The following is a 25,211-nucleotide window of genomic DNA, read 5'->3' on the forward strand; positions in this document are numbered from 1 at the left end:
GGGAGAGAGCTGGCTCTCCTGCGCCTCTGCTGGTTTTGGATTCAAATCCGAGGCCACCGAGCTGTGTCGTCCGACTCCCTTACTCACCAGCTTACATTCAGGTGCAGCTTGGTCCAGGAGCTCAGACCACGGACAGGAGTCCTCTCCATCTCTCAGCTTTGCTTTCCCCTGTGCCCCATGGGATAGCAACAAGGCCACCAGCAGCTGCCCACTTACCTCCTGTCACCAGCTATTGCCCCCCATCCGCTCCCCAGAATGAACACCCAGTCACAGTGGGCCAGGGGTCTCCTGCTCTGATGGACCCTGCTGGGTCCCATGCTCCCCCCCCCCGCCCCGGTGGGGACCCAGTTCCACAGGAAACACTAGGTTTGGGGGCAGGGAGTGGAGAGGATTTCCCAAAAGAAAAGCAGGTGCTCTTACCAGAAGGCAGGGGATGCGTCTGGGCGGGCAGGGGCACGTCCAGTGCTGTTGGAGAGCATATTCTGCTTCTTGGGGCAGAGGGGGGACCTGAGACTCTACACTTCTCAGATTCCCAGGAGAGAACAGTGAGTGCCCTTGGAGTGGCAGGCCCTGGTCCAGGATCCTCCCTTCTGGGTAGAGGACCAGCAGCCTGCAGAGCCCTGAGGGCACCCAGGCCCTCACTGAGGCTGGTGGGTGGGCTCTTCCTTCTCCTGCCCAGGCCCAGCCCTGCATGGACTCCCTCCCGCTTCTTCTCATACTGTCTTCCTGACTAGGAGGCCCCTGGCTCTAAACTCGTGATCCTCCTGCCTCAGCCTCCCTGGCTGCCCGGCGGGGGGTGCGTTCCTCCCAACAAGTCAAGGGGGGTCTGTCTCGGGGTCAGTGTGAAGCCCTCCCAGCTTCTCCAGCTGAGGCAGGAGGGCCGCTGGGGATGCTGTGCCCTGAACTCCTCTCCCAGTGGTGTTTTCTCTCCAAGTGACAAAACCTGGGGCTGCCACTTCACATCCTGGAGCCCGGGCAGCATGGTAGATGGCCGAGGCAGGCAGTGAGAGGAATGGAGGGAATGTGGTTCCGCGCTGTCACCGGGCACTCAGGGCCTCTCCCCATGCCTCCCCCTGGTGCCCATAGCCCCAGGCCCTGCCTGCAGTGTGAGCTGTTTGCAGGACATCCTCAGCCCCTCTGCTCTCCAGAGGCCGAGGCGGTCCAACGGGGCCACCTGTCCTTTCCCAGCCTGCTGGCTCAGACCGGGGCTGGCCAGCACCGCACTCCTGGGCAGCTGTGGCCTGTAGTACAGGAGCAGAGCCCTCAGCTACTCCTGGGCACCGTCCCTGCCTTGCAGCTGCCTCGGGACAGGTGGACGTTGCCTGGGGACCATGTGGTCGGCGAGGCCCGAAGCATCCCCTCCGGGGCCTGGGCAGGACATGGCAGCTTTGTGGTGGGAGCCTGGCCTCTGGAGCCACGCTGCGGGTCCCAGGCGAGGCTCCGGCTCGTGGCTCTGGCTGCCAGCTGGGTGGCCTTGTACCTGGTACCTGGGTCGAGGCGAGGGCTTAACCGGCAAATTCACCTGAGGTGCGTAGGTGGCACTGAGGCCACGTTAAGTGACAGGGTGTTGGTGAAAGCAGGGATGGGTGCAGGATGTGGGGACAGTCGGGGGCCGTCCTAGTCTGCTTCCTAGTCACCTGGAGGGCCACGTCCCTCAGCCTCACACCATGGCTCCGTTTCCTGCGTGTAAGGGGACGTTAAATGTCCCAGGGGCGACAGGTTCTCACATGAGGGCCCGGGACACGTACGGCCCAGGTCATCTGGAGTTTTCCTCATGGGACCAGGACAGGGCCAGGGGGCACTGCAGTGGACTAGACACACCACTCAGACACATGCACCTGCAGGTCAGCCCTGGAGGACAGCTCCCAGATGTCACCTGGGCACCACCTTGCCAAGCCTGGGCCCTTCTGGTGGAGCGTAGCACAGCCAGCTGGACCTCAGCTGGACCTCAGGGACGGGGACACTTTCCCACTGTCCAGCAGACTGGCCTCCTGGAGGCTCGGGTTGAGTGGAGCCCACACCCAAGGGGAGCCAGGCCAGGGCTCAGTGGTGACCGCAGCGCTGCCTGTCAGCCTTCCAGCAGCCCTGGACAGAGCCACCGGGTGCCCTCCCAACAGATCTGGGAGCTGGTGCTCAGGGGGATGGTGCCACTTGCCCAGAGTCACATGGAAAATAAATCAGAGTCCCAGGAATCTAACCAACTGCCCGGGTCTAAGACCCAGGCCCTCACCAAAGTGAGCTGTGGAGATAGCCACAGATAACAAGTGCCCGTACATGAGGTGGCTCACGCCTGCAATCCCAGGGGCTCAGGAGGCTGAGGCAGGAGGATCGCGAGTTCAAGGCCAGCCTCAGCAACAGTGAGGCCCTAAGCATCTCAATGAGACCCTGTCTCTAAATAAAGTACAAAATAGGGTTGGGGATTGGGCTCTGTGGTTGAACATCCCTCAATCCCTGGTACCAAAAAAAGCTATTTAAAAAGTCTGGCTGGACACTCTTGGATGCTCTTCAGAAGTTCCAGTTGGAAATGGTAGACTCTTTCTTTTCTCCGTTCTGGGGATTGAACCCAGGGCTCTGCCACTGGGCCACACCCCTTGCATTTTGTATTTAACTTTGAGACAGGGCCTCACTAGTTGTCCAGGCAGGCCCCAAACCTGTGATCCCCCTGCCTCCGCCTCCTGAGGGGCTGGGACCCCAGGCGTGCGCTGCCGGGCCAGAGATGATGGACTTTTGGGCCGAGGTGGCCCGACCTGGCTGCGCTGGCCTGTGAGAGGTCCAGGCTGGCCCAGGGGTCAGCGTCCACCATGACGCACCGCTGTGGCACCAGGGCACAGTAGCACTAGGTCTGATCCCCGGGCTCGGCCCCAGCACCTGTCCTTGCCCCCGAGCGAGATGAAGGTGCGCGTCCCCGGGTCTGAGATGGTCTGAATTTCTCGGCACAGAAATCGGTGCAGATCCGAACAGAAGCTGGCTCCCGGCTCCACATCGAGCCTCCTCTGGACTATTCCGAAGATTTTGAGCCCTTGGAGGATGTGACTGTCGAGGCAAAGGACACTTCTGGGGACCGTCCACAGGTAGGGGCTGCCTTGGTCTGTGCTCAGGGTGCCGCGTCCTAGGGGTCCCGTCCCTCACCTCCACCGTCCCTCATTCTGACGTCCGTCTCCACACAGAGCAGGGCTGGACGCCTAGCAGCTAGAGACCAGTGTCCAGAGGCATCTGGGGTCAGCAGTCAGCAGGGCTGGTGTGGACAGGGCCAGGGCATCAGTCCCCGCACGCGAGAGGGGGCCTGGCAGGGCGAGGGGCACCTGTGGAGAGAGAGTAACATTAGACAGGACAGAGGAGGAAGGAGGCCTCAGGAGTGGCACTTCAGCTGACACCTGATGGGTAAGAAGGAACACAAGGCAAGGAGAGATGGGACAAGCATGTCAGGCAGAGGGAACAGCTAGCACAGATGCGCTGAGGCTGAGCTTGTTCAGGGGCAGTGTGCAGGCATGGCTTGATCAAGGGGAACAGACTGAGGTAGGAGGGACAGTGGGGCCAACCAGGCAGCCAGCAGCAGGCTTGGGCTGCCACGTGGAAATGGGGATGGACAGTCGGGACTTATTCTAAGGTCGTTGCTTTTATAGTTAAAAGGAATGGGGCAGTTACCTCCAAGGTTACACGAAGCCAACTCACCTAGAGGTGGCCCACGACAGCCGCGTTCTGAGCAGGACCTGCCACCTTTGCCCGGGCAGCGTTGTCGGCCACGGACCCGGCTACAGGTCCCACAGCCTCCCCCTGGGCGCAGTCTTGCTTCTGCTTGTCGCCTCTGTACCCAAAACTGCTTTTACAAAATGAAAGTGGCCCCTAAAGGACAGGGGTGTGGTCCCGGAGACTCCCCTGGTTCTGTGCCTGTGTCTGGGTCTCCTCGTTGGCTCTGGGAGAGGGGCAGGTAGGGGCCAGGGCTCACCTTGTTCATATCCTGATTGCAAAAAAAAAAAGCCATTTTCTGTCCCACGACCCTGTCAGTGACCTTGTCTCCTTACGCAGTCCACAGAGCGGGGTCAAGCAGGTGGCGCTGTGCCCGCCATCAGAACACCCTCCCCACACACACGCGGCGTTAGGGTCCCCGGCTGTCCCTCTGGCTGGCCTGGGGCGGGATTGTGGCCGGCTCATCCAGCCCCCCCAGGTCCCCTGACCCCAGCTGTGTGAACGAGCGCGACGTCCTCCTCTGCCAGCTCCGCGCTCCCTGCCACACAGGCAGCATGGCCGCAGCGCCAGCCCCACAGCCTTCCTGGGCACAGCCGGGAGGGGCCCCTTCATTCCCCCGCCCCCGCAGAGCGTCTGATTGTCCTCTCTCCTGCCCCCGCCACCTGGAGGGGCCTCCCTGGCCTGGCTCCCAGCCCCGGGAACTCCAGCTTCTGGGCGGCCCTGCGCCCACGGTGCTGCGGGCATGGCCCGTTGGCCTCCACCTCGTCCCCTGCTCGGTGATTTTTAAAATGCAGATGACTGGGCGACATTAGAGCAGGAGGTTCCGAGTGACAGTCTGAATCAGGGTCTTCTCTTGAACTGAGGGAAGGCCTGGGCTCCACGTTCCTGCCTGAGCGCCAGGACAGGGCAGCAGCTGTGCCGCTGGACAGGTGTGCGAGCCCCAGGCGTCCCCAGGCCACACGCTGGAGACAGCAGACGCTAGAGAAGTGAATAATATGTCAGGAGGGCTCGGATAGACAGGCAGGCTGCTGTTTTACACGGAGTCGCTGGACAGGGACTTCGCTTTGACAGGTGACAGCTCCATGGAGACCTCCAGGGAGTGAGGGAGAGAGCCAGGTGGAGCAGAGACTCCTAGGCCCAGGGGTAGCAGGTGCAAAGGCCCTGAGACAGGGAGCCAGCGGGGAAGGAGGGGTGAGGAAGAGGAGAAGGGTCAGATTGCAGAGGGCCTGGGGGCCACGGCAAAGATGTGGGATTCTCCTTGTGTCAGACAGGAAGCCATGACAGGGATTTGAGCAGTTGAACAACCTGTGAAGAGAAGGTACCTCCTTCCAGAGAGTTCCACCAGGTGCTGGGTCTGCTGTCCCCTTCCCTTGGAACCCGGGCGGTGTGCCGCGATGGGTGGCGTCATTTCCACGTACAGGAGCCGCTCTGATCACATGTCGGGAATGAGACGGAGGACACTTTCCCCTAGTAAAATGTCTTATTTCCTAGATAATGCACGACCGATATAAAAATCCTAATGATAAATAAGCCAGGTGACACAGGACTTCCCACGGGGATATCCACCCCCCCATGGCTGTTGTGACCACGGGCCCATCTGGGCATGGGAAGGCCAACCCGGCCAGCGTCCAGCGTCCCAGTGCCCACTGGCCCACGAAGTGCTCTCGGTGTGTCCCCTCCCTGGACTCTCGTTGGTTCCAACAGTGGAACTGGAAAGCCGCGGGGTCACTGTAGTGCAGTTCCCTGGCTTGGGTGCCCCTGAGGTCTGGGACGACCCTGTAACGGCCGTGTAACAGGGACCACACCGTCCATCCCCTTGATGAGCTCACTGTTAACTCCATAGCCCCACGGCCACGTCCCAGGCCAGCTCTCCCGCACCTTCCTGTAGCCCAGGGCTGAGGGCACAGGGGCAGGAGCTGGAGGCCTGGATGTGACTCCTGGTGCCCTCACCCGCTGTGCACCTGCGGTGGCACTGGGCCAGCAGGGAGGGCGCGGGGGACCAGCTCTGGGGCGGAGTGGGGGGAGGGCGTACTGAGGAGGAGGATGGAGGGTGGGGAGGCCCACAGGAGAGCCAGGCACCGGTGGCCTCCAGGGCCTGTATGGGACGTCGCTTGTAACACGCAGGTCCTCTCTGCTTGTCCCCAGGATTCCAAGTCTCCCCCGCGCGCCACACACTGTGACTTCAGGTTCTCCCTCCTGAAGGCGCGTGAGCACCCTGAGCCTCCAGGCAGCACTGACAAGGACAGGATCCTCCTCACCATTCAGGATGTGACGGTAGGTCAAGGTCGGGTGTCAGTCCCCGTGAGGCAGCGGGGTCCTGGGGTGCCCTGAGTGACTCTGGGAATGTCCAGATTCTCAGAGGCCTTGGCTTATTTTTCTTATTATTTTTAATTTTTTTAGCTGTAGGTGGACACAGCCTTTGTTTGCTAATTCACTTTTATATAGTGCTGGGGATCGAGCCAGTGCCTCAAACGTGCAGGCAAGCGCTCTGCCACTGAGCCCCGGCGCCTGAAGGACATTTCTTAATGGTGGGCGGCCACCTTAGTGAGCACTTACTAAGTGCTGAGAACCCCGTTGAGCACGTCACGTCCATTGCCAGGTTACCCCGGGGTTCATTCAGGCTGGGAGTTCCCGTTCCCTGTTACGGCTTGAGGACATTGAGGGGCAGAGAAATGATGTCACTCACCTGGGTCGGAGGGGAGCCGACCCCGGAGCCCAGGCTCCCTGCTGCCGGCCCTTGGTGCTGACGTCACGGGCCTGCTTCTGCTTGAGAACCCGCCACCGTCTGCAGTGACCATGACTGATGCCGTCCCTGGGAGCAGGGTGTCCGAGGTGGCCGTCCATCAGTCATGCTTAATAGTGTTCTAAACAGTGACAGGGAGGAGCCCCTTAGCCAGATGCGTCCCGGTGACCCCTTAGCCGAGCCCATCAGTGAAAAGTGTTTTGCAGAAACGGAACAAATGAGAAATAACCAGACAGTCCCCAGTGGAGGGACAGTCTCCCAGACACCTGGTCTAGGGTCTTGACCAACGTCAGCGACAAGAGAGACCAAGAAGGTCAGGGGCTGTCCCAGATTAAAGGGTGGCAAAGAGAGGTGGCCGCCGTGCACCGTGAGGAGGGGGTGCTGAACCAGATGGCCTGGGGCAGCGGGCAACAGTTGAGGGTGGACTCCGTCCGTGTGATGCCGCAGAGGTGCTCCGATGCCCGAGTGTGAGGTTCACGTGGTGGTCATGCAGGAGAGCACCCTGTTCTCAGGAGACTGTCCCCAAGGGTGAGGCCAGGTCACAGTGTCAGAAACCAGCGTCTGTGGGGGTCAGAATGAGGAGCGCTCATGACGATCGGGAGGAGAGAAGAGCAACAGGCCAGCGACTGGCCATCGTCAGGAGGCCACAGCTGGTGTCCATCGTACACTGTGGCCAATTTTCTGTGGGTTTTCCATTTTTCAAAATTATAAGTTAAAAAATGAGCTGATACGTTACAGAGGGAAAGAGCCGCGTCAGCAGAACCGCGCTGAGCTCAGCAGGGGGAGAGATGACGGGAAACAGGCCTGGGGACAAAGCCTGGCCGGCCACCATGTCCAGCTCAGGTCCCCCTGAGTTGCCGCTCCTCCTCTCCAGGACGTCACCCCTGGGGTGGCTGGGGGGAGAAATGTGGGATCTCTTCACATTGTTCCCCACAGATCGCAGGTGGGGTCTATGATCAGCTCAAGATAAAAAGCAGAGAGACAGACAGACACACAGACCCCACACAAATGCGCTCCCCACCTCCCTGCAGTTCTGATCCTGGGCTCCTTCTTTTCAGTTTCCCTGTGACTATAATTTGGGGCCAAGTCTGAAAACCACAGTTAAAAGGGAAGGAGACAGCGGTTCTCAGAATCTGGTACAGGCAAGAACACTTAGGGGAGTTGTCTAAATGTGTCGGGGCTGAGTTTGAAGTCACAGGATTTGATGTAGGACGGGCACATTTTTTAACAAAAGAACTCTTGGCTCGTCGGAGCGACCTGAAGGGTCCTGGATACCTCAGTAGATGAGGGAGGGTTTGGGGTTTTCTAGTTTTTGTTTTTTTTCCTCGAGATGCTGTGTACTCTGTGGTTTGAAAGTCTGAACGGTCTGATGGAAGGCTCTGCGTATCATACAAAGCCATTGACCCCCGTGAGACTGAGGCACATTGATCAGGAGCCGGAGTTTATTTGGACTGATCAGTTACGACTGAGAAGACGCCAGCCCAGGCCAACTGACGCGCGCTCCGGGGTCTGACAGGTCTGACGGTGTTTTGAAGACAAAATCCACAGTAGAGAGGCCACCGGTCATTTGCATATGGATTGAGATTGGTGTGGGCAGTTCAGTGAGACCCCGATTCAAAATGACGGAAGCTGGAGTCAGCTCAGTGCAGAGCGCCCTGAGATCAGCCCAGTGCAGGGGTGTGGGTGTGTGTGGGGGGGTCACACTTGGGAGAACAGTGCAGAGAAGACAGAGATGTGAAGCAGAGTCTCAACACGCCCAGCTCAGGGTGGACGCCCAACCTCAGGGTGGACAGGACTGTGCTTGTAGGAGGGGCTTGGCCGCGGGGGAGGCTGGGCCAGGACCAGGAGGCAGCTGGGCCCCGGGTGTGTGTGGCTGGCTGTCCAGGCCGCGCTCACCTTTGTCACTGATTTATTTTGAACTGGAAAACGTAATCTGAGCGCGCGCCTCGCGTTTGCAGTGGCCCCCAGCCCTCCTGAGTGGCACTACAGCTCCCTTAACGGGGCCCGGGCTGAATCCCCCCTTTGGAGCCCCATTTCCTCCTCCAACTAGAAGGTTGGCTGTGTCTGTCGCCACCAGCACTGAGATTGTGAGTCCTCCGTCAGGTTTCAAGGAAACCCCGTCCACACGTGCCCACGGCCCCTCTTGTCCCCGGACTGCCATGGCCGACTTGTGAGTTAGAACAGGCGTGCCCCTTCCCCATCAAGCTTGGGGACAGCAGACACACCCTGTCCCGTCCCCACTGTGCCTCTGGTCCCTGGAGGAGGGCCTCGTCTGGAGTTAGCTGTGAGTGAATCTTTGTGAAGAAGTGAGTCGAATAATGGAGGGGCAGAGTCAGTGTGGGCCACACAGGCTGCGTCAAGTCGTCACATCACCGGGACAGTGTTTCCCAGAGTGTGGATCAGGTCACAGGATCTGACAAAAAACAATCCTGTGCTGCTCGGGGTTGAGGTGCCGTTTGGGAAACGTGGGCGGGTCCTGAAGTCCTGGGACCTCTGCCCCCGCGTTCATTCCAAGGAATGTTTTAAGTGGCACGTGAGGCAGGGGGACGTCCCCAGCCACAGCACGTGCCCTGGGAGGGAGTGGCGGGGACCCTGGGGGACAGTCACAGCCAACGCGGCCATGGGAGAGACAGACAGATCCTTGACAGGCTTTCGGGTTTTAAGAAAAGCCAGGTGCCTGCGTTTCTTGGTGTTTGATTTCCTCCCGATTTGTTTGTGAATTAATAATCAGTTCACAATTTTCTGGGGGCTGAGTGGAGTGAACCTGCCGGTCAGACTTGGCCCTGGGGTGCCATCTGCAACTTCCGCCTCAGACACTGTGGGCCTCTGAGAGGAGAGGGCTTCTCCTCCCCGGTGGCACCCGAGTCACTTCACGCTGCAGCAGAGGCCCCTCAGCCAGTCCTGGTTGTGTCCCCGATGTCCTCTCTCAGCATCTTTGGCAGCCGGGCTGAGACCCTCCCCAGCCTCCGTCCAGGTTCCTTTGTCCCTAGCAGCTCCTCCCGGCCGGTGTCCTCCTGGGGAAGCCAGAGCGCACCTTCAGCTCTGCACTCCAACCCTCCTGAGCTAACTCCCAGTCCCCCGCCACCTAGGACACAGTTCAGCCAAGATCCTGCTGTGACAGAGTCAGACCCCCTCACTGCCAGAGTTCACAACAGCAGCACATGGATGCCCGTCTTCCCACCATCTGTCTGTCTAGAATGGTTTCTCCAAGTTGATCAAAGCTGCCTACGCAGCAGCCCTCCCTGCTCAGCCCTGCTCGTTCCCAGGCACCAGGACTAGGACTGGGACATCCTTGGGAGCCGTCATCCAGCCTACCACGCCGCTAGGTTTATTAGCCAGTCATCAAACCTCCATCGATTGCTTCTCCCTTTCTCAGGGCCGTGTGGGTGCTGTGAGGACGCAGGGTGGCGGAGCGAGGTTGGCCCGATGTACTGGTTTGTCCCCAGCTCTACTGTGTCTCTTTTAGTCCCAGAATAAAATGTAAAGTGCCCTTTTCTCCCCTTTCAGAAGTGTCGTGGTTTGGCTGATGGGTTTCTGGTCACTCTAAATATAGAATTTAATGCTCAGCCTACTGTCTCATGGGGACAAAGGAAACACGGAAGAATTATCAGGCCCTTAGAATAAGTGCTAAAGTGTGATCCTGACGGGTGGCCGGGTCTCAGGGAGACAAAGGAAGCCCGGGAAGATCCCCGGCAGATGCAGCTAAGTGCTCACCGTGGGACACTTTGAGGCTCTGCTAAAGTGTCCTGCAACGTGGGGACGCCCGCTCTGCCACGTTTGACCTCTGCACTTCCGGGTCGTGTGGAGGACCCTGGAATTTCGTATTCACCATGATTTTCCATTCAGCCTCAGGGCTGCCTGATTAGGAGTGTGAATTCTCAGGCCCGTCACAGACCCGCTGGCTCAGAAAGTCTGGGTGTGGCCCGGGGTCTGTTGTGACCAGCCCAGCACCCACCGCGTCCCCTCTTCCGCTCCCTCTCCCCTCTGTGACCCTGCTCCCTCCTGAACTTGGGGAGCAGTGACACACAGAGGTTGTTAGTAGACGTCAGCTGGGGGGGACGTCCTGGGGTGGCGTGACCTGTCTGTCGAGTGAGGCTCCCTCCTGGCACCGGCCTCGCCCTCCACCTGTCTTCTCGGCTCTCGGCAGGAACTGAGGAAGAGTCTGGAAGCGCGCGTCGGCCGGCAGAGGACCCAGGAGGACTGCTCCAGCGACGAGTACGATTCCATCGAGGAGGACGTGCTCCCTGAGCCCCAGCCTGGGGACCCGGCCCCCAGGGGATGCCCCAGAGACGACCCCGCTCCGTCCAGTGGGGTCCCTGTCCCAACAGACACGTCTGAGGACCGGGAGGCAGGACGGCCTCCCCAGCGACCGGAGCCCCTCGTGGTGCTGGAGTTCAACCCCGCCTCCAAAAGTGAGCCCCCCGCCCCCCTGCCCCCCCCCAGGCCCCGGAGGCCTTCCACCAGGTCCCTGTTGTTTGCGAGAGGCAGAGGTCATGAGGGGTCCAGATGGCCCTGGAATTCCGGTCCTAGGTGCTGGCAGGGAGTCCTGGGGCCGTCCCCAAGCTCTGGGGGGAGGGGGGCGAGCAGCATGCAGTTGGCTAACACAGGTGGTTCTGCTCAAGGGGCTGTTCATTGGCTCAGAGCTGAAAATGGAGAGCTGTGGGTTAGACTCAGCTCCCTCCCCTCCCCTTCCCTCCTCTCTCCCTCCCCTCTCTTCCCTTCTCCCCTCCCCTCCCTTCTCCTGTCCTCTCCCCCTCCCCTCTCCTCTCCTCCCCTTCTCTCCCTTCCCTTCTCCCCTCCTCTCCTCCCCTGTCCCCTCCCCTCCTCCCTTCCCCTCTCCCCTCCCTCTCCTCCCCTGTCCCCTCTCCCCTCCTCTCCTCCCCTCTCCCCTCCCCACCCCTCATCTCCTCCCCTTTGCAGTGACTTGGTGTCATCCTCAGGCACTTTGCCACAGTGTGGAGCCACAGCTGGGCCTTCCTGTGAGATGTTGGCTTGGCAATTCCATTGGAAAGTGCATTTTTCTTTCCTAAAAGCTTTCGCAAAAGTCCCAGATCTGGCTCTCCAGACCACATCAGGGGACCCACCCGAGTCAGGTGCCATTTCTAAACTAATCACCTGGCACCAACGGGCCAGGCCCAGTCAGGGGACTAAGTGCAGCCACCCGCCCAGTGCTGCGGACCCCGAGCTCTGGCTCAGGGCTTGGCCCCACCTGCCCCTCTTTCCATCCCAAGAGCGTCCCTAAAGCCGTGAGCCAGCAAAGAGCAGGTGTGTTTCCTGAACTGACCTGAACATTGGGAAAGGGAAACCAGGGGCATCTGAAGTGGGCGGGGCCTTAGTGGGCTGGGGCGGCGCAGCTGGGAGCTCACACGCAGGAGTGAGTCCAGGGCCTTAGTGGGCGGGGGCGGCGCAGCTGGGAGCTCACAGGCAGGAGTAAGTCCAGGCCGGGTGGGCGGCCTCGGGGTCCCTCTCCTCAGCTTGGAGATGGCGTCTCCGTGCTTCTCCAAGGGATTCCTCTGTGTCCCCGGGCCCGTTCTCTTCTCCCAAGGACAGGTCTTGGATTGGCCCCACAATAGTGGCCTCATTTTAACTGACTTGTCCCGTCTCCAAGTATGGCCACCTTCAGGGTGGCCTGGGGTGAACTTGGGGGCATAGCCAAGTCCGTAGCAGGCAGTCCTGGGAAGGCCACACCCGTGGCCGGTGTCTCCAGTGAGGACACTTGTCCTTCAAACTGCCCCCATGTCCTGTCCCCTCCAGCCCTGTGCGGCTGCCCCCGCCCGGATCCCCAGCGCCCTCTGCGCCTGAGCCTGACCCTGGCCCTGCCCCTCCCCGGCCTCTGCTCAGGGTGACCTTCTCTGCCAAGTCGCCTTTGCACTTCCACCAGGACCAGCTGGCCAGGGCCCCTCTGTGTTCCCAAATTGTCATTGGGGTGCCTTGTCTCACCAGCCCAGTTGTCTCTGTCCCCTAGCTTGTGACATTCTGCCAGGGTGCGGGCCAGCACCGGCCTCCCCTGCGGTACCCCGCTGGCCCGTGCACTGCAGGAGGTCACTGCCAAGTCCACAGAGGTGCGTGCCCACCTGCTGGGGCAGCGAGTGGCCGGGGCAGTGTGAATGTGCTCCTCTGCCAGAGGCGGGAAGCAGGGGAGGGCTTCCAGGAGGTCCCCAAATCCTGCCTGAATGCGGGTCTAGCCATTTCTGGGTGTGAAGGACCAGGCCACAGAGCAGTGGCGACTCTGTCTCTGGGCACAGTGAGGAAGGATGGCCCCAATCTCCAGGCACTTCATGTTTGAACACGTGGGTTGTTCGGCAGTCCCCACACCTGCTGTGGCTGACGATGGCCCTGCGCAGGGCTGTGAGTGAGGCCACGCCCCTCTGTCCCCTTCCATCTGCAGCCTCTGGTGGGTTTAGCCCTAGCAGGAGACAAGCTCCCAAGAAAGGATGGCCAGGTGGCCCCAGAGCCTCTGGGGGTCTCCCCAGACCCCAGCGTGGGACTGGAGCTGCAGACCTGAGAACAGTCACAGTGACCTGAGAAGCCGCTGGCCCCGCTGTTCATTCTCATGCACATCACCCCCCAGGGCTGGGCAGTCCCTCTCGTGTGACACTTCATCAGGAGACATGCACACAAATACACAAACAGGAACCACGCCAGCATTTGACCTGTTGACATGTGGCAGACACTATTCTAAGAGCTTCCCATGGAGTTCCTTCTTTAATCCCCACCACAGCCCCAAGGAAAATACTGTCATTGTGCCTGTTTCACAGGAAGGGAAACCAAGGCACAGAGCAGTCATATAACTTGCCTAAGGTCACAGAGTAAGAAGAAGCAGAGCTAGAATCAAAACTCCAAAAGTCTGAGACTAGAGCCTGAGCTGTTAACCACTAGGCTAAACAAACAGGCCAAACAAAGTCATAAAGCAGTAGTTGGGCTTTGGGGAGCCAATAGGTCACTCTTCATGTTACCTCCAAGGATGGGAAACAAATGAGAGGTGGGTGTGGGACTCCAGAAGCCAGAGTTGTTTTTCTAAGACATGGAAAGGGGAGGGCCAGGTGTCAGGGTCAAGTTGGGACATCAAGGAGGAGAGACAGGGACCGTTTGGTCTCGAAAGCCACCAAGATTATAACAAGATGCTGGTGGGGGGTGGGCTTGGGGCCACTGTGGCTGGAGTGGTCAGAGACACCTCAGAGGAGGTGTATTGAAGCTGGGACAGGAGGGATGAGCTGGGGCCAGCTGGGGCCCAGCTCTCAGGTGCAGGGCTCAGCAAGCCCAGGGCTGGAGGAGGTTGGGCGTGGTGTGCCCAGAACAAGGGCCAAGTGAGCCAGGGAGCCGAGCAGAGGAGGCCGGTGGAGGTTCTGGGCCATGTCCCTGAAGAACCGGGGGGCCTAGGGTTGCAGTAACAAAGTCTGGTCTTTGGGTCCTTAGAAGACATCCTTTCTAAACTGTTGATGGCCCAGGGAGACGTGCAGCCACCGCTTGTGGACGTCCTCCATGTGGAGAGGAGGGGCTGGTACCCAGTGCTCACCCAGGGCTCAGGGCTGCACCTGGAGCCAGGCAGGCCTGGCCAAACCCCAATTCCCTCGCCAAGCTCTGTGACCTTGGTCAAATGACCTGGACCCCAGAGTCCTCCCCTCTAGTAGGCTGTATCAGTTTCCTCCTGCTGCTGTAACGAGTGAGCACAAACTCAGTGAATTCGAACAGCATAGGTTTGTCATCCTGCTGGTCTGCAGGTGCAGAGTGTGATGTGGGTCCCGATGGAGCAAGGTCAGGGTGTCGGCAGGACGGCACCCATGGGAGGCCATGGGACCCTGTGTCCAGGCCTCGTCCAGCACGTCCAGCTGCTCAGCTCAGCATGCCCGTCTTCACAGCCAGGAACTGACCTCGCATCTCCCAGGCTGCTCCCATGCCCCATCCCGCTTCCCCCGCCCCGTGTGGATGCGCACAAGTGCGGGTTATTGTCAGTGTACGGGTGACATGAAGTGTCCCATGTTAACCATTACCCAGTCCACTCAGTGTCATTAAAGGGCGTTCACCTTCTGGAACCTTCACCGCCCACGTCCGGTTTCCGTCCTCCCAAGCTGGAACTCTCACCCGCCTCCCGGGGGGGCCCAGCCCAGCACCGTCTGCCCACTCGCGGCCCAGCGCCCAGCGTCCCCTCGCACTCAGCAGCCGTCAGCCTGCCCAGGCCTCTGCACACACTGTTCCCAAGTCCAGAGTGCCAGCGTGGTGCCCATGGCCAGCCCAGGCCCTCCTCACTGCCGCAGGCCCCACACCGTCCCTCGCCCTCTGGCGGCACGCGCCTCCTGACCTGGGCCAGCCCCTGTCACGCCCTGCTCTCGCGTCCCCTCAGCTGTCCTCCCTCCAGCCATGATCCCGAGGGCAGCAGCTTGTTCCCCTGAGGTGGCTGCCCGTGGCTGACCGTGGTCTGTGGGCCTCCCAGCCCAGCCCACCAGCCGGAGTCTGACTGTGACCTGCCTCCTGCAGGTCACCAGAGGGAGAGGAGTCTGTCAGCCAAGCGGAAGGACAACCCCGAGGTCTTCATTCCCACCAAACCTGACCTGAACCGGAACCCCCAGCCGCCCGCGGTGGCCCCAGACCAGGAGAGGGCCTGCTCCCGTAAGAGCTGGGCCCCTGCGCGGGAGCGGGGCAGGAGCGGGGTGCGCCCCGTGGGGCACCACTGGGGGACCTCGCCTCCCTATTCCCCCTGCCAGGGCTGGGCTCGTCCGTCGGGGTCTCTAGAGAAACTCCCCAGAGAGACGGGGAGGGAGAAAGGCACGGGGTGGGCAGATGAGGGGGTTGTTCATGCAGCTTTCTGTAAGTCCAGTCTCCAGCGTGGCCTGCAGGGAGGGGAGCCGGGAGGAGGTCTGGCTGAGGGTGTGTGGAAGGATGGCACCCAGGCGCTGCTAGTTAGCCCCTTGGGAAGGCTACCAATGTCAGACAACACAGTCTAGATAACAGCTGTTAAGAGTGACTTTACGTAAAGGAGAATGTCGGCCCATGTAACCGAGAAGGACAAAGAAGGGTGGGCTTCAGGCACAGCTGGATCCAGGCAGCTAAAACAGATCCACAGTCTTTCTCTCTCCCTTGCTAAGTGCCTGAGAATGAAAGGCCCGAAGACGAAAGGCGATTTGGGAGGCCGGAGCCTACCGGATGGGATGGGGAAGCTGGGAGTCGGCCGCATCGTGGGGCCTGGGCTTCTCATGTGGATGGGATGGGGCCGGGTCTGCTCCAGCTGTGACGGAGACTGGGCAGCCAGGTCCTCAGAACTGGGATCTGTGAGTGGACAAGCCACCCAGGTCTCAGCCCCCAGAGGAGGGCTCCGGGCTCTGCCCTGGGTTCCACTTCTGTGGGGAGTGGCCCAGGGACTGTAGCAGCCAGACCCCAAGGGGCAGAGGTGGCTTCTTGGAAAGGCCCGGAGCCTGGGAGGAGGCCTGTCTGGGCCCCGAGGAAGGTAGAGGTGGGCAGCAGTCGAGGTCCTACAGTGGCGGGGCCACATGGTGTCACCTTGGGGAGTGGTCCACTGTGAGATGATCTGTCGGGTCAGGAGGACTGGGGACAGCAAGCTGCTGTGAGAGCCGCTGGTGGGTCCTGGCTTGGCCCCCGGAGGGTCTGGGAAGGAAAGAGGGGAAGGACCCCAGGCAAGGTGAGCGGCCATCGGCCCTCCAGCTGCACCAGGGCTGGGAACGGGGCCGTCCCACGTGGTCACTGAGCCTGCCCAGATGACCGCTCCCGCCTGCGCTGCCTGTGCTGTGCCTGCGACACGCAGTTCTAAGGGGCATTCAGAAGTTCCTCCAAAGCCAGTCATTAAAGCAATGGAACCCAGGGTGGTGCGCCACCGTGCCACTGTGACACTGTGCCACCATGGCCAGGCACTGTGGCACTCCCCACTGAGCTGATAGGACTTCCTCTCAGGCACGTGCCAGGGTCATGGATTTTCCATATCCAAAGAACAAAATTAAGAGCCAGCGCTGACAAAGCCCCCACCTAACTCCCAGGCTATGTCCAGGACCAGTATGTTATCGTACATTTGATCATCCAAGTAATCCACGCAGTAGGTACTTCATTATCAAAATCCTGGTACAGAGGAAACAGACACAGAGAGGTGAAGGAATCTGTCCAAGGTCACACAGCTCATGGCTCAAGACTGGTCAGTGTTTGAGAACCTAAGCTGCAGAATCTCTGCTCCTAATCACTTATGTGCCAACTAAACTAGATTTTGAATAAATCATACCACATCAGTCTAGTTCTAATCAACAAAATTTCCAGAATCCAGGTTTGAGTCACTTGTCACCCTTTTTCCTAGTGCCCATTAATACAAGCAGGTCACCATGAGTACTTTTTAAAAGACAAGCCACATGTCAGCTAAGGTCTCCTAGCACCCTGGGTTGGTTTCCAGGGCTGAGTGACTTAAATACCAGACCCGTCGTCTTGCAGTTCCTGAAGCTGCAAGGCCAAGTTCCAGGTGTCGAGGGCCGTCCACAGAAGGTCCCAGGGAGACCCGTCCCAGTCCCTCCCTGAGCTCCTGCAGTCCTCAGCTGTGGCAGCACAGCCCTGTTGCCGTGGCCTCCTCCCAGTGCACACACGTGTCCGTGTCATGACGACACCGGCCGTGTCCAGTGGCGCCCCAGGAGTGCACTCCCCTTGAGCCACGTCCCCAGCCCTTCTATTTTTACTTTGAGACAGGGTCCTGCTAAGCTGCTGAGGCTGGCTTTGAACTTGCGATCCTCCTGCCTCTGCCTCCCGAGTCACTGGGATCACAGGTGTGTGCCACCACACGTGGCCCTGATGACCTCATCTTACCTTGATCATCTGCAAAGACTCTATTTCCAACAAGGCCACATTCCCAGGAAAGAGGGTGAGGGTCTAACATCTGCTTAGGAGACTAGGCCCACCCTGTGACTCCGGCCCTCACGCAGCCCCGTGAGAGCAGAGCTCAGCTAATCAGCATCAGTCCTTTCTCTAGCAAGCTCTCAGATGGTCTGACAAGTCACAGTTAGCATAAGTGCGAAACTTTAAAAATATGTGAGGATGACGCGTCCAGTTTTATATGTGCCTACGATGCACCCGTTAAAATGAATAGATAAACAGCTGGGCGCGGTGGCACATGCCTGTGATTCCCCGCACTTGGGAGGCTGAGGCCGGAGGATCGTGAGTTCAAGGCCAGCCTCAGTCATTTAGGGAGGCCCTAAGCGACTCTGTGAGATCCTATCTCAGAAAGAAAAATAAAAGAGGTTGGGGGTGGGGCCCAGAGGGTCAGCCCCCGCCGCCGCCCCCCAACCCCCAGAATGAATGAAACAGTAACAGGACGACCAGCAGAGTCCAGAGGGGGGCGCGGGCGTGGACAGCGCTGAGCGTCAGAGTGGAGAGGGCTTTGTTATTTGCTTTTCTGAACATGTCACAGTGTGCCCACTGTCGTGTGCCCACTGTGCGCACTGAAAACTCAAAGTCAGATAAGTAAAAACAGGTGGTGAGACCAGGGTGACAGGAAACAAGAGTGGGCAGAGCAGAGAGGCCGGGGTGAATGGTGACAGTTCAAGGTGGTCACGGTGGTGACCATGACCTTCCTGCCCCACTGCGGAGACGCCTGCGCTCGGACAGAAAGGTGTGCGTCCCTGGGTGCACCTGGGAGGAAGCGGTCACCGGCTCCTGCTGGCCTTTGGTGGGAGAGTGGCTTGTCCCATCTGTCGTCAAGAGGCCGCCGTGGGAGGTGGTGGACCCTCCCCCGAGCACCGCTGGGGCCCAGCATTTGTCTCTTAATACACTTGGCCAGGTCTGGAGAGCTGGGTCACCAGGAGGAGTGCTGAGGTCCCTGCATTGTCACCTCCCTCCCTGAAAACGGGGTTGCAGAGAGCAGGTTCCAAGGGCAGCCACACGGGCAGGGGCCAGAGCCACCCTGGGTCCCTCAGACTGGTGGTCAAGGGCAGCGAGATGCTTTGCAGAGCCCACTCCACGCAGAGGCCCCAGAGCCAGCCTCTCCTCCAGGGTGCGAAGGGTCGCGGCTCCCTGGCCAAGCCGGACGGAGCATCTGGCCTTGGCCAGAGTCTGGGTTGTGGGGAAGATGTTTTCAAACCCTGGCGTCCTACTGAGAGTCCTGGGATGGTCACACCACCAGAGGCATAAGGACCGGAGGCATCTGCAGAGTATCCCAAACAGACTCACCCTCCTGCAGGCAAACGTAATCTGCCCTGCTTAGACCTGGGTGGGGCTGTCTTATTTGGAAAAGTCTTTTGAAGGAGTATTGGTAATGGAAACCAGGAGGGCTTTACCAGTAAGCTGCGTCCGTAGTTCTCTTTATTTTTTATTATAAGCAGGATCTCACTGAGTTGCTGAGGCTGGCCTCAAATCTGTGATCCTCCTATCTCAGCCTCCCCAGTCCCTGAGATTGCAGATATACACAACCATGTCCAGCCAGCTGTCTTTTTCTGGTGTGTGCAAAGCTAGGCTTTTTTATATCTTCCTAGTAAATTGAACATTTTCTCATTACATGTTCTCTCTTATTACTCTAAGAATGCTTTTTGCCTTAAAGTTAGCTTCATCTGATGCAGACACATTGCAGCTTTCTGTCGGTTACTGTTTACGTCGTCTGTCTTTTTTCCACCCTTTCACTTTCCAACGTTCTGCATCTTTATGTTAAGGTTTGTCTCTTGTAAACAGCCTGTAATTGGTTTTTACTTTTATCCTCTAACAGTCTGTGTGTTTTAATGGGAGCGTTTAGTCCATTTACGTTTAATGTAATTGCTGATGTATTGAGTTTAAATCTCCTGTCTTAGTGTCTACTGTTTATTTGTTCCACTTGTTCTATGTTTGTCTTTTTCTCCTTTCTCACCTTCCTTTGAGCCAATTGCCTTGTGTCATTTCTCTTCTCCCGTCATCAGCTTGTGAGTTACAAGACTTTCATTATCTTTCCGGTCATTACAGAGACCACAGTGTGTTCCTGACTTGCCGAGTCGGTTCTGATCAGCGAGTTTGCCGCTCCCCTCCCCCACCCCCCATGAGGCCTGGCTCAGCTCCACCTGCTCCCTCCACCGTAGATGGTGTCCTCGTGCATTCTAATGCCACCTAGGTTTCAACCCACGAGGCCTCGTGATTGTCATTGTCATTAGTCCATGCAGTCGGTGGTGACTGGATTTGCCCACACGGGTGACCTTTCTATACCAGTCAGTCTCTGCCGGCTACTTGCTGGTCACCCTGCTCTCAGGCTGCAGCCCCGTCTGTCGCACGTCCAGCCAGGCTCCCTGGCCTCCTGGCTCCTCTGCTCAGGATCATCAGCACCTGGAGGGGAGGCCTGGGGTCGGCTCAGCTCTCTGGTCCCTCGTTCTCGCAGCTCTTGACCCTGTCACTCTTCACAGCCCTCTTCACTCCATGTCATCAGATCTCTTTTTTTCCCAACATATCTATGTGTTACTTGGTCCAGTTTTTTGTTGTTGTTTATTTGTTTGGTTTTTTTTTTTTTTTTGTACTGGGGTTTGGACTCAGGGGTGCTTTACCACTGAGCCACGTCCCTAGCTCTTTCTACCTTTTACTTTGAGTCAGGGTTTCACTAAGCTGTTTAGGGTCTTGCTAAGTTGCTGAGGCTGGCCTCAAACGTGCGATCCTCCTGCCTCAGCCTCCCAAGTTGCTGGGATTGCAGGTGAGCACCACCACAACCTGCCGGCCCACGTTTTCTAGGGGTGGAAGGATTCGTTTGAATCAGGTGCCTCCCATTCCAGAAGAAGAACCTGTGGCCCGTCCTCTTAAAAGAGTCGTTCCCCCCTGCCCCTTTTCTCTGGCCAGTGCCACACGATTGATCTTGTGTTGTGCTGCAGTCCACGGTGGCCTTCCCCTCGTTCAGTGTGATGGTGTCATTGCAGTGAAAGAGCCTCTTGTCCCATATTGTCCCGTCTCCAGCCATTGACCTTCCAGGAAACAAATATGATCTCCTTCCGGAGACCCCGGGGCTTCTGGAAGGTGCGGGAATATTAGTGTTTAATGTAGAAAGTTGACTGTGGAGGTTTTCAGGGCCCCAGGGAGGCCGTGTGTCTGGACCCCTGTTCCCTGACAAGCTGCCAGCCGCAGAGATGAAGTAGCCCCTCAGTGTGAGCGGATCAGAGGGAGCAGGCGAGTTGTGGTTGGCGTTCAGTTGGAAAAGCTGCCGCAGGAAGAAGGTTATATCAGATCCAGAGTCTCATGTGAGTCAGTGTTCACTGACAGCAAGTGACAAACTGGCCTAAGTCACACAGAAGGATGCATTGCCCACAGACCTAAAAAGGCCAGGACTATAGACATGGCCTCAGGCACGGTGGGATCCAGGTGCTCAGAAAATGTGGCCAGGACTGTTCCTTCGTCACTGACCTGTTCTGCTCCAGTCCAGAGGTTCTCAGGCCTGAACTGCATCAGAGTCACTTGTGGGTCCTGGGGCCCGAGTCCCCGTTTCTGACTCAGTGGGCCTGGGGCAGCGACTAGCCTTTTAATTCCTAGCCAGTTCTTACTGACCCCGATGTTGGGGAACCACATCTGGGGTCGTGGTCAGCCGGTATTTCACTGTGGCCAGAGGCCCGGGCTTCCCTGTCCCTCTGCAGCCCTGGTGGGGAGAGACTCTCCCCCCGGCCCAGCGTGGGCCCAGAGCCGCTGTCTCCTGAGCCATTTCCAGCCCCGTCGTCAGCGAGACTGTCAGACAGCTCTTCCCTGATGTGACTAGAGGACAGAGCAGCACAGCTGGAGAGCAGCAGGAGTGCGTTTCAGGGTCTCAGTCCATAGAGAGCAGCTCCGTTCCTCGGGGCTCCAGGGAGGCAGGGGACGTCACGGAGGAGGAGTGTGGCAGAGGGAGCAGCTCACAGGGTGATCGGGCAGCAGAGAGAGACTCCACTCGCCAGATACAGATATGCACCCCCAGCCACGTCCCCAAGGCCCGCCTCCTCCCGCCTCACCCGCCTCTTCAGCTGCCACTCAGTCAACCCCATCAGGGATCAGTCCACTAACTGGCCCAGACTCTCGGAGCCCAGTCCTTTCTCCTCTGAACCTTCTCACAGTGTCTCACACGTGAGCTTTGGGGGACCCCTCACCTCCAAACCAGAGCAGGGACATGGGTCTACCTGACCCAGGCCCACCCAGAGGCCAAGCCGAGTGGGCCCGGAGCGCTTCCCCACAGGAGACCCCGGCGTGCGGAAGACAGAGGCACAGGGGCCCTGTCCCCCCGCATCACCCTGGGGGGCTTCACTATGAGGTAGTCACAGTGGGGACCTTGAGCTTCCCGGCCACCGTGGCAGAGAAACCCTGGTCCGTCGGATAGAAGCCGGGTTGGACACTGGCCGCTCCTGGAGTCTGGCTCCTCGGGCAGCTGTGCCATCGACGCTTCAGGGAAGGTCCCTGTTCAAGGTCATGGAGTCCTCAATCTCAGAGCCAGGCTGGGGAGCCAAAGGACTGTCACATCCAGGAGGAACGGGAGCCACTTAGTCCAGGGATCTTGGTTGTCTTCCCTAAAAATCACGAGCAATCCTGGGCTCAAGAAGGGCCAGCACTGGCTGGGCAGTCTGTCCAGCGTGCGGGAGACCCTGGGTTCCATCCCCAGCACCACAGAATGGATAGACAGACAGACAGACAAAGAGGAGCCAAGGGACAGGACAGGCCTGCCATGGAGAGCCCCGAACAAGATCCAGAGGCGACAGAGAGACAGCCTTGACAAGCCAGGCCGTCACCCCACCGTCACCCGAGAGCCCTGGCTGCAAGCCGCAGCCCTTTATGACCGTGCAGGGTCTGCAGGCGGGTTCCGCACGCGGCAGGTGACTGGGCTGGGTGGACCCGTGGCCTCCCCTCACCCCAGGCCTGGCAGCGGGTGTGGCCTGAGGACCTCAGCAGGGACGGTCCCCGGGCAGCAGCGGAGGACAGGCCCCAGGGTGCGGGCGCCTTTGTTCTCTGCTTGGCCCCGATGGCTAATGTGTGGCCACCAAGGAGAATCAGCAGCCCAAGTCCAGCTGGGGCAGGAGACTGCCTGCCTTGACAGGAAATGCAGGAAATCACGTGGCGACGTGGCCTGCGCGGCTGGGAGGAGCTGGGGCCATCTGTTCCCAGGGTCTGTTCCGCCTTGAGAAGCGGGGCGCCCACCTGTGCTGAGCCTTGGGGTCTGGGGGCGTCATCGTGGCCCCTGGGTGCACCTTCCCTTCCCGCCCTCCCCGTGGGCTCTGGAGGTGACTGTGACGTCACAGGCCGACAGGCGTCTTCCTGGACCTCCTGCCACGCAGAGCAGGGTGGTTTCCTGGCCGAGCAGTCGAGGGCAACCGAGGGGGCACGCTGGGGAAGCCGGACAGGGCGCCTCTGTGACTGGGCACGCCTCCGCACCCTGGCCACGGCTGCCACATGGGGATGCCAGGGCAGGCGGGCCAGGCACGCAGCTCTCCAAGAGATGCCGGGGATCCCAATTTCCAGGTGGATTTGCTTCTTTTTAAAAAAAAAAAAAAGCTTGGCATCTATTTCCAGTTTCTTACAAAGGCAGCCAGGGTGGTGCACCTGTACCCAGCGACCCAGGAGGCTGAGGCAGGAGGAGCCCCTCAATACCAGCCTGGGCAACTCAGCAAGACCCCGTCAAAATAAAAAGGGCTGGGGAGGAAGCTCGGGGTAGAGCACCCTGGATCCCAGCACCAATCAATCGATCCATCCGTCAATCAAATAAAAGTCATGCAACATCTGAAGGCGGTTTCTGCCACGGGCCGTTGGTTTGTGGTCACTGCAGTTGAGCCTTGTTCTCAGGGTTAACATTTGCTATTTCAGTGGGTTTCCAGTGACCCCAGGGTCCCTTGCATGTGGTAAAACATGACTTTGTAGGTCTCTGAACTTGAGCTTTGGAGTCACGGCTGGCCAGGGAGCAGGTCCCTGGCCGGGGAGCCGCAGGCTGCCTGTGGCCTCACGCGTCTTGTCCCTGGTAAATCTCCCGAGTTGACGGGGCTTCTGTCTCTCTGCCAGACAGAAGGGGGGCAGGCGCCAGGGAAGCGGGGAAGGTGGGTTATGGGAAGGGGAGCTCTGGCCAGAAAGGAGCAGCTTGGGATAAATTAAACGTGCAGTTTGGCTTCTGCTGGGCTCACGTGCGCCGGGTGAGTCGAGATCTATGGTGAGAATAAATCCCCGCCACGGGCGCTCAGGCCGGCCTCACCAGTGAGCGATGAGACCGTCAAAAAGAGTTAAAAGGCGGTCACCCTGTAGCCGTGGGAGGGGGCGTGCGGGAAGCGCCAGCCGCAGGGCAGAATGGGATCTGGGAACTGGGCCCCGCGAGCTGAGGCTTCTGGGCAGCCAGCAGGGGGGCCCAGGGGCCGGCTGCAGAGCTGCCCTTCACGAGGAGGAAGGATGATTCAACTTTTAGTGTTTTCTTAGCATCATAGGACTCAGAGGGCGTGACCGTCACTGGGGAGGAGTGTCCCCCACATGAACGACGCCTGGGGCACAGGGGCTTGAGCAGGTGAAATGGGTCCCCGGGGAGAAGATGTCCCCAGAGCGTGCTTTCCAGGCAGCGAAGGACAGCTCCCCTGCGGGTCCCCACAGTGGGCCTCCACCCACCCGGGCGCACTGTGGCTCTCAGCCCCAGGGCTCGCGCCTTGGCCAGTGCTGGGGGCCACGTGGCTATCTGGGGGCCGATTTTATCAGCGTTCTTGCAGGAAATGGGAAAGGAGCTCTGCCTTTCAGACCTTGCGGATCCTGGCGCTGGGAGCTTCCACCAGGCGTCTGTGCCACCCACGTCGGGTGCTGGCTTTCCTCAGCCCGGCGCTCGAGCTCCGTCCCTTCTGACGGCAACCTCTGCAGGCCTGCCGGGCCGGGCCTGAAGGGACAGCCTGCTTCCGCGGTGGTCACAGGTGCTCAGATTTACAATCCCTGGAACTGAAGTCATTTCCCATCCTTGCATTTGGCAAAAGCGCTAATGCCAGATGCCAGGGATATGACAGTAAGAAGACGGGTGTGACCTCAGGACGTGCTTTGCCTGGGGGGCTGATGGGCTTCAAGGCCCCCCGAGAACCAAGCCACAAACTGAGCCCCACTCTGGTTGCCAGCCTTCCTTGCCCTGGCTTCCCCGCCCCCGCATGCCGAGCTCTGCTGGCCTCAGGGCCTTGGCACCTGCTCTGCTCTAGGGGTGGAGCAGCCTCCCCACGTGTGCACTCACAGGGCTGGCTGCCTCTGGGTCTCCACTTGGCTGTCCTCCTCCCTGACCAGGCATCTCGGATGATGGATGCGTCCTCGCCCATCATCTCTAGCCCTCGACCCTGTCTCTGTAAAGTCATGTGCTTGCTGCCACCTCGGTCACCCACACCCAGCGCAGTGTCTCCCCCATCCAGGAAGCGCATGGGGGGTGCAGTGGAGGCCTGGGGTGTTAAGTCCCGTCCCTGTCTTGACCGCCCTGGGCTTGCGCCTCTCGCCCCAGAGAAGGGTCAAGGCTGTGGCCTCAGCCTCTCTCCCGCCTCGTCCTGTCCCCACAGCTCTTTCCGGGACCTGATCCTTTCCCCACTGAGGGACAAGGTCCCCGCGTGGCCCTCACCACCGACCACCCCCCAGACTCCCCTCGCGATGATGACCCTGCACAAATTTCAAATTCTAGCTTTTCTTGGAAAACGGAAAACACTGGGCAGTGGGGGGAGCTCGGAGCTGGGTGTGACCGGCCACAGCTGGGAGGTGGCACGCGTCCTGCACCTGTGGCTCCTGCCTCAGGTCCCTAGGGGATGGCGTCCTCACGCCCGCTCCTGGGTGCTAGGACAGTCGCTCAGCTGTCCACAGAGCCCTGTCCCGTGAAGCCCGTGCCCTGCCGTTCTGGAGCCAGCCCTGGACACGGCCTGTG

The 25,211-nt window shown here is 59.5% G+C and overlaps 1 protein-coding gene across 6 annotated transcripts in view; it reads left to right on the forward strand.

Moving 5' to 3' along the window:
• The window catches only part of Katnip (katanin interacting protein), a 142,270-nt gene that overhangs the window by 58,711 nt on the left and 58,348 nt on the right, over positions 1-25,211 (forward strand). For all 6 annotated transcript variants that reach the window (XM_076840194.2, XM_076840192.2, XM_076840196.2 and 3 more), the window contains 4 exons: positions 2,940-3,071; positions 5,833-5,961; positions 10,578-10,842; positions 14,906-15,037. In XM_076840194.2, the coding sequence (XP_076696309.2) occupies positions 2,940-3,071; positions 5,833-5,961; positions 10,578-10,842; positions 14,906-15,037 (658 nt within the window). The remainder of the gene's footprint in view (positions 1-2,939; positions 3,072-5,832; positions 5,962-10,577; positions 10,843-14,905; positions 15,038-25,211) is intronic.

This window comes from Callospermophilus lateralis, chromosome 19 (genome assembly GCF_048772815.1).
Source record: "Callospermophilus lateralis isolate mCalLat2 chromosome 19, mCalLat2.hap1, whole genome shotgun sequence".
In the NCBI taxonomy this organism is placed as follows: Eukaryota; Metazoa; Chordata; class Mammalia; order Rodentia; family Sciuridae; genus Callospermophilus; species Callospermophilus lateralis.